The sequence below is a fragment of the Crocuta crocuta genome, unplaced genomic scaffold, assembly GCF_008692635.1.
Source record: "Crocuta crocuta isolate KB4526 unplaced genomic scaffold, BGI_CrCroc_1.0 scaffold102, whole genome shotgun sequence".
NCBI lineage: Eukaryota > Metazoa > Chordata > Mammalia > Carnivora > Hyaenidae > Crocuta > Crocuta crocuta.
In genome coordinates, this window is record NW_027530019.1 from 12281034 (window position 1) to 12295664 (window position 14631).

The window sequence follows — 14631 nt, forward strand, 5'->3', positions numbered from 1 at the left end:
TAATATACCATTTTCATTCCTGAAATTGGCTATTTTGTTTGATCCTATTTCACTTATTTCTGCACTTTTACTATTCTTCATACTTTTTTGTGAACTTTTTTCCTTTTCTAACATCTTGAAATGGAGCTTAGATTGTTGATTTTCACCTTTTCTGTTAAGTGTCTTTAAGGGTATTAATTGCTTTCTATGCATGACAATAGCCATCCAAAGTTTTGTTGTGTCATATTTTCATTATTCTTTAATTCAGTATAATTTCTAGCTTCTATTGTAAGTTCTCTTTGATTCATGGCTTAATTAAAAGTGTGGTTCTTGGGGTGCCTGGGTGGCTCAGTCAGTTAATCATCCAACTTCAGCTCAGGTCATGATTTCGTGGTTTGTGAGTTCAAGTCCTGAGTCATGCTCTGTGCTGACAGCTCAGAGCCTACAGCTTGCTTCGGATTCTGCCTCCTCTCTCTGCCCCTCCCTTTCTCGCATTCTATCTTTCTCAAAAAAATTTTTAGAAGTGTGTTTCCTAATTTCCAAACCAAAAAAATCTTTTTGTTACTAGATAATCTTTCTGTTACTAAGTACTTTTTGTTACTAATTTACAGCTTAAACCCACTGTGATAAGAAAATAGGCTTTGTATGGTTTTGATCCTTTTTTGAAATTTATTGAACTTTCCTTTCCCATCATATGGTCAGTGTTTATAAATGTCCTATATTTCTTTGAAAATATACTTCACAATGAAGTATAAATATACAGAAAGAAATGAAGATCAATGAAAACACTGAATACATAATATGAATAAATCTAAATAAATGTAAAATGTATAGATGATAATAAGATGCTTTATACAACTTGAAAGATAAAATATATACAACAGCATGTATTTTTATTTTGTCTTACTGATCAATTGAGCCTTTTATTATGAAATCCCTCTCGTTAAGACTTTTTGCCATAAGTCTACTCTCTTTGGTATTAAATAGATTAACTTTCTTCTCGTTTTTACATGGTACCGCTTTTTTATTTAACCATTGCGTTTATGTTTTAGGTTTTTTCTTGCCTTTTATTTGGAGTATTTATGCTTACTTTTAATTTAGTTATTGATACATGGAGTTTAAATCTACCTTGCTGTTTGCTTTCTACTTCTACAGCTCTCCTTTTTCTTCTTTCTTGTGGCCTTTGGATTGATAAGATTTTACTGCTATTTGCATTCCTTCCTGGCTTACTAACTATATATTCATTTTATTCTTTAGTAAGTACCCAGGAGAATACCCAGGAATCAAGGAACATGTATCCTTGATTTTTTAAAAAGTAGTATAAATTAATACTGTTAGTGCTTTCCATATAGTAAAAGGGCTTTAATTCCTCTTTTCTAGACTTACATGCTGTTGTATATATTTTATCTTTCAAGTTGTATAAAGCATTTTATTATCATCTATACATTTTAAATTTATTTAGATTTATTCATATTATGTATTCAGTGTTTTCATTGATCTTCATTTCTTTCTGTATATTTATATTTCATTGTGACTGAGAGTTTTCAAACCAACAAAGAACATCAACCTACAGATCCTAGAAGCACTTTGAAAGGAAATTGTACCTAGAGATATCACAGAAAAAGTACTGAATTTCACATTCTTTTCTTTTTCCATCCTTTTGTCTAAATATTTCCTTCTGACCTATTATCTAGTTCACTAATTTTCTCAGCTGCATTTTAATCTGTTATTAAACCCATAATTGAATTCTTAGTTTTAGTTACTCGTTTTTCCAGTTGTTAAATTTCCCCTTTGTATTTTATAGTTTTAGTACACCACGGAAATTCTCTAGCTTGTCTTTTAGTTCCAGGAACAAATTAGCATCTTTTTAAAAAGTGTGCTTTAGATAGTTCATTGTCAGGGTCTCTTCCAGGTTTATTTCTTGTATCTGTTTCATATATTGGTTTTCAGTCACGTGGTCTAGTCTTTCCATATATCTGGGTATTTTGTTGTGGATTTTGGGGGTTTTTGTGTGTTTTTATTGTATACCAGACATTATATAGGAAAGATTATAGAGGTAGTTGTGGGCTCTTTTTTCTTTCAGATTGTGGATTTATAGGTGTTTAGGGTTGGGCGTTTTGTGTTTGTTTTGCCACTTGTAATTGGGGGGAGGGGCACTAATAATCCAAAAGTCTCCCCTTTATGTAGTCAGGAATTGAGATGATTCATAGCTGGGATTCAGTACTTGTTAAGGCAAGTCTATGTGTAATTACATTACTTGCTACCCATGGTTATGTATCCTATGATTCATATCTTAAGGCCAGGGAGGAGGGTGGTTATCAGAATACTTCTTCCTTGAACTACAGTTTTTGTTCTGTAGGCACTATATTGTTTAAAAAAATACTCTTTTCAATTTCTTAGCTTCACAACTGGAACTTTTGGAAACCATGAGCACCTTTAGGAAAGACATATACCACATTTTAGGCTTTCCTCTCTGGACTTTTCTTTCTTTCCTGGGTTTTGGCTCTGTTATTCTCCACTGCCTCAGTAGCTTTCTGATGCCTTCAAACCAATGTTTTGTATGTGTGTATTAATTCAGTCAGTAGGAAGAGGGCTAGTGGCAGTGACAGAAGAAGAACACCTATATTCATTATTTAGGTTCTTTTTAAATTGTTTGAGAGGGCCCAACTGGCTCAGTCAGAAGAACATAAGACTCTTGATCATGGGGTTGTGAGTTTGAGCCCAACATTTGATGTAGAAATTACTTAATAAACTTTAAAAAGTAAAAAATAAAAAAAATTTATTCTGAATTAACATTTGTGATGAAAACTTTTAAGATTATAAATAGGAAATAATCTGTATAATGATCCTTTTTCCAGGTGCTACCATATTGGGGAAATCCTCATGATAGAAAAGTTATCAGGAGGTTCTGGAGTCAGGTAATTTTCAGCTTATGGTATATATACACATATATGCGCCCATATAGACCTACATATATGCAATCATTTCTCCAGTTGATTTGAGGAATTTCTCATGTAAAATCTTACATACATTTTTAGGCACTAAACCACTACTTTTTTCTTCTACAATACTTTTCCCATTATATAGACCATTAGCTGGACTTGCAGTCCAAGATTAAGTAAGAACTCTTTAATAAGCTGAAGACTAATTTTAACATGATCTATAATTAAGGTGAATACCTTAAAAAACAGTTATGGTTTCATTCACTGCACATCTACCATGTAGGAGAAGCATGTCTTTAGGACTGTCTTAAACTTCTTAGCCTTAAAAAATAAAGTCCATTCCTCATTATCGTAGGAATTAATAAGTATCTATTTTCATTCTTCCCTTCTTATATTTACAGAAGACCCTCTACACTCAGGATGCCCCCTTCCATGTGGTAATTACCAGCTACCAGCTGGTGGTGCAGGATGTAAAGTATTTCCAGCGGGTCAAGTGGCAGTACATGGTATTGGATGAGGCTCAGGCGCTCAAGAGTAGTTCCAGGTAACATGATTATAGAAACCAAATTTATATCCTGAGGCTGTACAAATATACAGACATATGGTAGAGACATATGATATATACACACATAGGTGAATAAAGGTCAGAGAGGTTTCAGAACATGGCACATTATGGTCTCTGCATACGCCATGTATCTGACCAGAAGACAAAAATTCTCTTTTGCGGTTTTCATAGAATACACATAGTAATGTTTAGAATACAAGTATTTTTCTTCTACTTCTGTACTTAATAATTACTGTGTCTTAACAAGTCTTTATTCTTCAAGGAAGATTTTCTTAAGTTTATTAATTTATTATGAGAGAGAAAGAAGGCATGAGTCAGGGAGGTGCAAAGAGAGAGGGACAGAGAGAGAATGCAAAGCAGGCTTTGCACTATCAGCATAGAGCCCATTGAGGGGTTCAAACCCACGAATTCTGAGATCATGACTTGAGTTGAAGTTGGACACCTAACTGACTGAGCCACCCAGGTGCCCATTCAAAGGAACATTTTTGTGGGAGAAGACTTGCCCGCCCTTTGATTCAGGGATTATTTCAGACAGGAGGTCTTAGTAGGAAGTAGACTATTTCATTATGTAGATTGTAGGCTCTTTCTGTTTTTTGCAGGTTGTCCTAGTGTCTGGATGGTTATTAGAGCCACAAGAATCTTTTTATTGGAAGTTACATGTTTAAAGTATTATAGGGGCGCCTGCATTGCTCAGTGGGTTAAGCATCAGGTCATGATCTCAAAGTTCATGAGTTTGAGCCCTGTGTCAGGCTTTGTGCTGACAGCTCAGAGTGCTTCCAATTCTGTGTCTCTGCTTGTGCTCGCTTTCTCTCTCTCTCTTTCTCTCTCTCTCTCTCTCAGAAATAAGCATTAAAAATATTTTTTAAATATTTAAAAAAATAATATACTACCTTGAAAGTCACAAACTGAATAGTAATCCAATGCTTGACTTCAAAATGTTACTCAGCAATATTACATGTTGCATTTCATGCATTCTTACTAACTCTTGGTGAGCTCATAATACTTTCTTAGAAATCCATTTTAAGTAACAGGATGGTATTTTGTATTCTCTGATGGCATTACTTTATATTATACTCTTTTGAAGTAGGACATGCTTACAGCCAGGAGTGGTAGACTCATTTTGCATTTTCTTCTCACACCCTTCCCTTTCTCCATTGATCTCTCTAAACTCAAACTGTGAGTCCCCAGATTAGTAATTATAAAGTTTTTTTACTATAGATAAGTACCTTATAATTAAATGGCTTGTGTCAATGAAACTGACCAAAGACACTACTAGAGCACTTGTCAAGCCAGAAAGGATCCTACTTTGCCTATTTGAGAGCTCTTTTTCCTAAACCCTGTACGATGTTTTCAGTATACAGGAATCCTGTCCTGTCTTCAGCTTTGTTAAATAATATTTTTTAGTTTGGTCTGTGGTCGCATACTTGATTATTCTGGGTGTTTGTTATATATTTGGAAAGCGTTTTTAGAAATACAGGGTCTTTGTAGCGCAAAGAAAGATTTACTGCTCACTTGGAATTTGTACTTCACTTTATTGGACAGTGTTCGTTGGAAGATCCTCTTGCAGTTCCAGTGTCGGAATCGGCTTTTACTAACTGGGACCCCAATTCAGAACACCATGGCAGAGGTAAGCATTAGCAAAGGTTTCAGTTTTTATGTCTGTATTAAACAGAACAGTTCTAAGCACAGAATATAATTTTTCCCCATGCCCTCCTGGAGTGTTACTGCTCTAGACAAATTATAATCCCCACATAAAAGGAAGAATTTGATCATCACTTGCCCTGTGTGTGTTTTTGGGTCATCATACCTATTTTCTTATTCTGTGGCATAGGCAGATAATTTATTCCTCTGTATTTATGGAATAAATAATGAACACTTTAGGAATGCTACCCATCTAATGCAGAGATGTTTTTACGACGGAATCTTTTGAAAAGATGTTATTCTTTCTCACTGAGAGGAACTAAAATTCCTTATTTAGAAAAGGCAATTGATTGTCTAGAACAGGGGTTAGAAAACTTTCTGTAAAGAGCCAGATAGTAAATATTTTAAACTTTACACAGGGCATATAGTTGCTGTTGCACCTACTTAACCTTGCTGTTATAATGTGAAAGCAGCCATGGACGATACAGAAATGAATAGGTGTGGCTATGTTCCAGTAAAACTATTTATAAAAATAGTTGGCAAGAAAAAAAAGTAGTTGGCAAACTAGCCTTGGCACCATAGGCCATTATTTACTGACCCCTGATTAAGAGTTATTTTAAGCAAATTATGCTACCTCAGATTGTGATCAATTGTGAAATGGATTCTTTAAATACATGAGACTATTTAAAACTATCCCACGGCAAGATCTGAGCAGTACTTGTGCTTTCAGTCTTAGTGTGAAATTAGTTGAAAAATAATCTTGTTTTGCTATAGTGCTCTATAGAAATAGAGTTGGTTGATGAGGCATGTGTGTACACCTGCCTTCTTTCTTGCCCCTCACAGTTGCGCGCGCACGTGTGTGCACACAGACACACACACACACACACACACACACACACCTGCAACTTTCACTCTCTCCAAACCCCCAATATATCCTCACCATCATTTTGTTGTCCTATAGTTATTTAACTTTTCTTTTTTTCCAGCTCTGGGCCCTGCTACATTTCATTATGCCAACATTATTTGATTCACATGAGGAATTTAATGAGTGGTTTTCCAAGGACATTGAGAGCCACGCTGAAAACAAATCCGCTATTGATGAAAGTGAGTGCTTTTATGAACGTTGTCTCTGTCAGTGTAGGAAACCACATAATTGAATATTTTCTTCTATGAGAAGAATTTTTCTTTCAGTATTCATAGAAGAATATGCAGAAAAGTTTTTTTTTCTTATAAAGTAGTTATGTGCTTTGTTCATGTTTAAAAGAGCCAAAGGACTTAATACAGGTGAGATTGCTGTCCTATTGACCATTTAATCAAGGTAGAACAGGCAGAGTTTATAAATACCACATTTTGACTTAAAGAATCCTCATATTCCATATAGACTCTGAAAAATTCATATCAGAATTATATTTATGGAACGGAGTAAGGTTTTTTATCTTGTAATAAAAATAGACATAATAGAGGGGTCGTTTTTGTTATTTTCTATCTATATTACAATTTGTTTCTACTGTGAACATTTTAAACCTTACTTATCAATATTTTGACCTTGTTGAATAATAACTTCTAAGAGAGTTATGAGATGTTTATTACATAGATATGAACAGAAATCTACCAAGTACAGAGAAGTCCTAAGGTAATTTCTTATACTACTACTTGTTCATTTGCTGATATGCTTTGAAAAAACTATTTTGGGGAAATGCTGGAAGTCACAGATAGCTTATATTCCACCTATATGAGAACTCTCTTATTGATAAAATCCTAAAACACTTTAAAGATGAATTCTAGTAAAAATAAAGTATTCCTCGCTGGTCTGAGTAAATGATAAATGCTTTTGCCCCAGTGACTATGAGTAGATGCTGTGAAAATTCAGACTCCTTGGTTTTTACTTAGGAAAAAGATTAAGTCCCAGTCTCCTTTTAGAGCTTCATCAAGCCAAAAGGTGTAAGAACAGTTAAGTGAGAGATGATTGTCATATTTCTTTTGTTTTTGTTAAATCAGTATAATGTATTATTTGTCTGATGTCCTGGCATTTCAGATCAGCTCTCTCGCTTACACATGATCTTGAAGCCATTTATGCTGAGGAGAATCAAGAAAGATGTGGAAAATGAATTGTCTGACAAGGTAAGAAAAGAAGACTTCATTAGTTTAAGCCTTGACAGGCAACCACCTTAGGGTTCCAGACCAAAACAAAAAAAAATTCCTTGGTAAATGTTTAGTTGAAGGTATGTAATTTGATTGAGAGAAGACCTTTACACTAGAATGGATCAAGGAATATTTAAAATGAGTCAGACAGCCAAGCCAGGTAATAATTTTTTTCTTCTTTTTGTTTCATCTTATATTATGTTGAATTTGAAACATTACAAAAGTAGAAAAAATAGAATAATGAACCTCTTGTAACCACCATACAGCTTCAACAATGATCAACTCATTGCCATCCCCACCCCTGTAAATTAGTCTGAAGCAAGCCCCAGATGTCTTTTATTTCATTTACAAATATTTTCATATGTATGTCCAAAAAAATTTCTTTTTAAAAACACATAACCATAAGTTATCACCTTTGCTAAAAAATTTTAGACAATTATTCCATTATAGTGTCATATCCAGTCATTCCTCAGATATCCCCATTTGTCTTTGTGTGTGTGTTTCTCCCCCTCCTTCTCCCTCCAACATCTCCTGCTTCCTGCCTCCCACTTTCTGTGGTAAAGAATTAATGGTTTTTGAAATAAGATTCCAAGCAAGGCCCACACATAGCATTTGGGTGATATGTATCATAAGTATCTTTTAATCCCTCCCTACTTCTTTCCCTTTTTGAACAAACTGAGTTATTTATCCTATAGAGTTTTCCACATACGGGATTTTGCTGATTGCATTATTATGGTGTTGTCTGACATGTTCGGTCGTCTTCTCTATTTCTGCAACTTGAGAGATTTAGAAGTTTCATGTGCTTCAGGTTATAATATTTTTTCTCATATAAGCCAACACTTTTGACTTACTGGATCCCCTGGCTGGCTCAGTCGTTGAGCATGCAACTCTTGATCTTGGGGTTGTGAGTTTGAGCCCCACATTGGGTGTAGAGATTACTTAAAAAAAAATAACATATTAAATTTAAAAAGCCTTATTTTGGTTTATATCTTTTCTTGAATTCTTACCAGACATCTGTTTTTTTATTTTTTTTTATTAGCCCCTGTGAATTCTTCCCATATTTTCCTTTTTTTGTCTCAGTTCCCAGTCCGTCAGAGTTTTTCCCCATCTTTTACAGATCCCACCTATTCTCACAATTCTACTCTCTATCTACAAGGCATCTTTCAAAGTTCTTGATAACATCAGGTGGTTCTCTAGCACTGCCAGAAGTTAGGATTATTTTGAAATTAGTAATGCTCTTTGGAAGATTATAGGGGGGAGGGTATATACCTTTATTAATTTTTTTTTACAGATAAATAAAATGGTTTATTTTTGAGACAGAGCACGTGTGGGGGAGGGGCAGAGAGAGCCTGTGTCTCCAGGCTCCAGTCTCTGAGCTGCTCCTGGCTCTGAGCTGCCAGCACAGAACCCAATGTGGGGCTCAAACCCACAAACCTCAAAATCATTACCTGAGCCGAAGTCGGAGGCTTAACCAACTGAGCCACCCAGGCGCCCCTAATTTTTTGGGGTTTATTTATTAATTTTAAGAGAGTGCAAGCAAGGGAGAGGAGAATCCTAAGCAGTCTCCGCACTGTCAGTGCAGAGCCCAAAGTGTTGCTTGAACTCACGAACTGTGAGATAGTAACATAAGCTGAAATCAAGAGTCAGATGCTTAACCAACTGAGCCACCCAGGTGCCCAGGATGTACACTTTAAAGAGATGTGTATCTTTGTACCTTTGTTTCATTTATTTTTAAGAAATCTGATGTTTGTTTTGTGAAACTAAATAGCAGTGTTGCACAGGTATACCTTATGGAAGGAAATTAAATACTTTATAAACAGTGAATCCTTTTATGTATCAGAAAGGGCTTAAAATACTTACATTAGTGTTGTAATTTCCATTATTTGGTGTTGAATAGGGAGGTGATCAGAAGATGGTTCTTAACCACTGCGAATAGTATTTTTTCAAAATTACTTAAATATCAGTATTGTTTCTAATCCATTTTTAGATAATATATTCCTTTATTGAACTCTTAGTGCCTGCTAGCCACTGGTACATAATAGTCTTCAGGTTCCATTCAGATTTCCAGGGGAGGTGAATACATAAATAAGTAATATTATATCTTAAGAGAAACAATGATTGTCTATGTGAAGTATAATGGGAACACAGAAAAGGGACTAGTTCTATTAGGGAAAGTTAGAGAAGGAATCAAAACACAAATAACCTGTGAGCTAGGTCTAAAGTAATGAATTGGCATTTATCAGGAAAATATGGTAAGAAGGAAGGTGGTAGGCCACAGGAGCAATGTGAACAAAGGTAGAACAACATTCAGATATGCAACATGTTTAGCAAACATTATTCAGAGCATTGTTGCTAAGGAATATAGGAAGACATGGTGATGAGACTAGGACAATAGAGGGGTTAGGAATTTGGGAGACCTTCTCTGCTTACTGGCCACGGGAGAATTTTTAATATTTTAGTATAGTCAGTAATGTATATTGAAGAATATCTAGCAGTTGGAATTACCTTACAAGAATCATATGGAAAGTTTCTTAGAACCTGTAGAGAGTGTAGGCATGAAGATTAGATGTGATGAGATTATGCAGTAAGACAATGGGAGTGGTCAGAAAGGGTGATTAGAGGTTAATTTCCTGGTGGAGTAGAGGGACTTGGGAAATGACAGAACATGAGCATGAGAGAGGGAAAAATCAGAGCTGATTGAAGTTTCATTTTAGGCAGTTAAGTGAATGGTAATGCTGTTAATCAATTTAGCAAATTGTGGAAAAGATTTTCTTTTTCCCTGCTGACTCTCTGAGTGGTACTATTATAGTAGGTAGTTGAAAATATGGATTGGGAGTGTTTGGGAATATGCTTTTGCAAGGCACTACAGTGGACAGCATTTGGTGCTATTTGGAAATGGAAGAGATTTCCCAGGAACAGTATGTGAAATGAGTGACAGGGAAGAACATTAAGGAAAGAATATTTTTCCGGATAATTAGCCACATGACAGGCTTATAGAGAGATACGGAGTTTCTAGTGGTAGATGTATTGTCTGTTCACCCATAATCTGGCTTGCATGTGTTTTCAACTTTATGCTGATACTGAATTTTCTTACAGTTTTTCAATATATAAATGTTTATTGATTTTCAGATTGAGATTCTAATGTATTGCCAACTAACCAGCCGACAGAAGCTGCTGTATCAGGCATTAAAGAACAAAATTTCTATTGAAGATTTATTGCAGTCTTCTATGGGCTCTACCCAGCAAGCACAGACCACCACCAGCAGCCTCATGAATCTGGTCATGCAGTTTAGGAAGGTAAGATTTTACGTCAGCTGCCTTGGAGTCGTCTTCATTAACTCTTTTTAAGAAGAAGGCTCTAACCTTGATGCCAGATAAATAAAGCCCATTAAAAAAAGATGAAATGAGAAAGCATTTATTTATAAAGGTAAACATTCAGGATTTGGGATTCCCCATGATTTCCTAGAGTGATTTATACACTTGACAGTGCAGTCTTATCACTTCCCTTCCTCTTAGGTGTGTAATCACCCAGAGTTATTTGAACGACAAGAAACTTGGTCTCCATTTCATATTTCCCTAAAGCCATACCAGATTTCAAAGTTTATCTACCGTCATGGACAGATCAGGGTCTTCAACCATTCACGAGACAGGTGAGCAAAAATGCTATTAAGGGCGTTTAAGGGTGTTTTTGTAATTTGGGGTTTGAGTTCCCCAACAATGAGGTATTTAAGCAAAGGACGGACAGGTATTTATTGATGGATATTGTGGTAGGAATCTGTGCAATATCAAGGGTTTAACTGGATGACCTTAACGTCCCTAGCCACTTCCAGATGCCTTTCTGAATGAGGTATATGCATGTGTGTGCAAATATGTATTTGTACCAAGAGAGGTCACCAAAGGTCTCTGCCTCACTACCGAGATTATTTTATGTGGCTTATTTTACACTTGGTGTGGGAGAACTGACTGGATTTCAGATTAATCAAATTTACCTCCCTCCCAGAATCAGCAATGACAGTTGTGGTAAAGGTGAAGTGGTTGTTAATGTAATATGCCAGTTCTCTTTAGAAAATAGTTATGTAGATCCATTCTATGCCTGTGAGTGAGGATAGCCCTAGCTTCTGGATTTTTTAACAAGCTCCCAAAGGATGTTTAAGGACCCCCACATTTAAGAAGCATGGACTTAGAAAGTTCCTTCTGTAGAAAAACAATATAAACAGTGTTATCAAAATAATTATCAATAATTTTTAGCCTAATGAAACTGAAATTGAGACACATTTCTTGAGGTTAATATTTTTTTAATGTTTTTTTTTTATTTTTGAGAGACCATGAGTGGGGAGGGACATAGAAGGGAGGGTGACAGAGGGTCTGAAACGGGCTCTGAGCTGACAGCAGCAATCCCGTTTTGGGGCTCAAACCCATGATCCGCGGCTTGAATTCACGAACTGCAAGAACATGACCTGAACCGAAGTTGGACGCTCAACCGACTGAACCACCCAGACGCCCCATCTTGGGTTTAATTTTAAGAATTCTTTGTGTTAACTCCAGGTTTTTTATTCAACTCAATACATAGGGAGAAACAGGAATCATACCAGAACTTATAGCACTGTTTTGAGTAGTATGTGGTAACTTACAGCTTTGAATTGTGATTCTCTGGCATCAAATGAGACTACTTTGAACTTGTATTACCTTCATACATGTATATTAATTACTTAGTACTTTCTGACATTTATGCCGTGGTTTCTGTCTGGTAATACCACAACGAACCTCTTAAAAGTAGAAACAGTTTCAAATCTAAAAGATTCTCTCTAGTTTTGAACATTGAGTTAACTTCCCGATATTTATATTTGAGTTTGGATTCATTTTATTTTATTTACTTTACAGGTGGTTAAGGATTCTTCTTTCTCCATTTGCACCAGACTATATCCAACAATCTCTCTTTCACAGAAGAGGTAGGTATTTTGATTTTTGGGAAGGAAGTTATACCAGGGATTTCCCAGAATGCTCTTTGTTTTGCTGAGTGACTGATTTGCAACTAGTAATGGTTTTGCCTGCATCCTGGGGCTATGTTTATGAAGTCTTGATAAGCTTTAAGTAAATTAGTTGTTTTCATCTGTAGTGCTATGATTTGTGGCTATAACAGGAAGCAATAAAAAATTATTACATTGACCTTCCATCTTTATTTTATACCTGCCTCTTAAAGAGTTTCTTCCACCCTTGAAACTTGACAGAGACAATGCCGGCCTATCATTAATGTGACTTAGTTCCTTCCTCCTTAGTCTAAGGGAAAGGAGCAGCTCAGCTTTGAGCATTGTCCAGAGTATTAAGGCAAAGGTTCAGAGTCTTCCAACTCTGTACTTTTCTTTTTCCTGCCATGAAAAAGGAGAAAAGCAGTTAGACAAGGATTCTAAAAGCCCAAAGGTAGCCCATTAGCCAGCTCCATTCTACCCCATGTATGCCATATCTCACAGGTCTGCCTCTCCCACTTGTATTTGTAATACAAAAACATGACACTGTGACTTCCATCGCAGTGGCTGAGTCAAAATCTTTAGATACCTTTCATTCTTAAAAAACACTCAGCAGTTCAGTAAGCTTTAGTTGGCTTGCTTGCTGATGGGTTTAACTTTGTCCTTTGATATTCCAGGTGTTAATGAGGAAAGTTGTTTCTCCTTCCTTCGCTTTATTGATGTATCGCCAGCAGAAATGGCAAACCTCATGCTTCAGGGACTTTTGGCCAGGTGAGAAGATTGCTTAATTTGATGAGAGAGCAGGTGGGGATAAATAGAGAGGTTAGACTGTGAAATTAAACATTTACTATTATATCATCTTATCGAGGCTTTTTTTTTCTTGTTAAGAGTAAAAATCATTATAAGGAAATTGTAATTTTCTTTGATCATTTAATAATTGCATGACGCTTCATGATATACCTTAAATAAAAACTGTTGAGGCTTCCCCGCCCCCTCAAATGCTACCAGAAGGTCTTTAAGTCATCTTAATTTCTAGTTAGTCTAGTATGTTGTATTTGCTTCCACAAGGCAAATAATGGCCATTGAGTCCTTTAGTTAGTAGTGATTGCAGCATAGCCTTGCTTTAAGTGTTCTGGGAAACTTAGTTCTGTTTTTTTTTGCTTTGGAATAATGGCTTTCACTTAATGTTATTTTGTATTTGTATAATAAATAATGACCTTGTCAGAAAAGGCTATCTCCCTAATATGAGGATGTTTTTATAATAAAATTTTTGTGATAAGGTTAAATATTCCTTAACAGAGGAGCTTTACAGAGGATTTTCGTTTTCATAGTGGCAAACTACATTATGTCAAAGATAGAATTTACAGAAGAAAAGTATGAAATGGCTTTATCTGAAAGAAGGAAAGAACTGTTTCTAAAATGTTCAAGATTTACAAAAGAGACATGTGATTGAAAGACAAGGTTCCTAGCTGCTATAAACTACCCTTAGACCTCCATGGAGCACTGAATAAGCATGTCTGCTGTGGTTTGTTTCAGATGGTTAGCTCTTTTCCTGTCTCTGAAAGCCTCCTACAGGCTCCATCAGCTACGCTCCTGGGGAGAGCCAGAAGGGGAAAGCCAGCAGAGATATCTGAGAAACAAGGATTTCCTTCTTGGGGTTAATTTTCCACTCTCCTTTCCCAACCTTTGCAGCTGCCCTTTGTTAAAGGTAAGTAGTTATTTCACCATCACTTATCCATGTTAATACTCACTTCCCTTTTCTTTGCATCAATAAAAGTAATAATAAAGTAAGTGATGGCCTGAAAGAACCAAAAGTTCCCAGAGGAAGCAGTGTACTGAGTTACAACTTAATAGACATTTTGTGTGTGTGTGTGATGTGTTTATGTGTGTGTGTGTATTTAATACGTATTTTTTACATAATTTTATTGTCAAGCACACAGATCTTAAATGTACAACTATTTGAATTTATTCGTGCATATACACATGTGTAACTACTAGATTATAGCTAGATTAAGGTATAGTACATTTCCAGTACCCAGAAGTCTCCCTTAGACGTCTTCCTATTTTATACCTCTAGTTCAGAACAAACCAATGATTCTTTCATAATAGGTTATTTTTGCCTGTGTTCTTGACCTTAATGTAAATGGAATTACCCAGTATGTGCACTTTCATGTCTAGCTGCTTTCCCTCAATATTATGTGATTCATCCATGTTGCATTATAGCATTCTTTTTTAATACCTTGAAATATTCCATTGTCTGAATAGACCACAATTTATTAACCTGTACTACTGTTGGTGGTTGCTTCCATTTTGGGGCTATTGTAAATAAAGTGCAATGCATGTTCTTATACATGTCTTTTGATAAATGTAAGCACTCATTTCTTTGGGGTTTATATCC

At 35.7% G+C, this 14631-nt stretch overlaps 1 protein-coding gene across 4 annotated transcripts in view; it reads left to right on the top strand.

Moving 5' to 3' along the window:
- The window catches only part of INO80 (INO80 complex ATPase subunit), a 109156-nt gene that overhangs the window by 32564 nt on the left and 61961 nt on the right, over positions 1-14631 (top strand). For all 4 annotated transcript variants that reach the window (XM_077764658.1, XM_077764655.1, XM_077764657.1 and 1 more), the window contains 10 exons: positions 2838-2897; positions 3323-3465; positions 5029-5113; positions 6114-6231; positions 7163-7248; positions 10399-10566; positions 10786-10919; positions 12151-12218; positions 12911-13004; positions 13770-13941. In XM_077764658.1, coding sequence (XP_077620784.1) covers positions 2838-2897; positions 3323-3465; positions 5029-5113; positions 6114-6231; positions 7163-7248; positions 10399-10566; positions 10786-10919; positions 12151-12218; positions 12911-13004; positions 13770-13941 — 1128 coding nt within the window. The remainder of the gene's footprint in view (positions 1-2837; positions 2898-3322; positions 3466-5028; positions 5114-6113; positions 6232-7162; positions 7249-10398; positions 10567-10785; positions 10920-12150; positions 12219-12910; positions 13005-13769; positions 13942-14631) is intronic.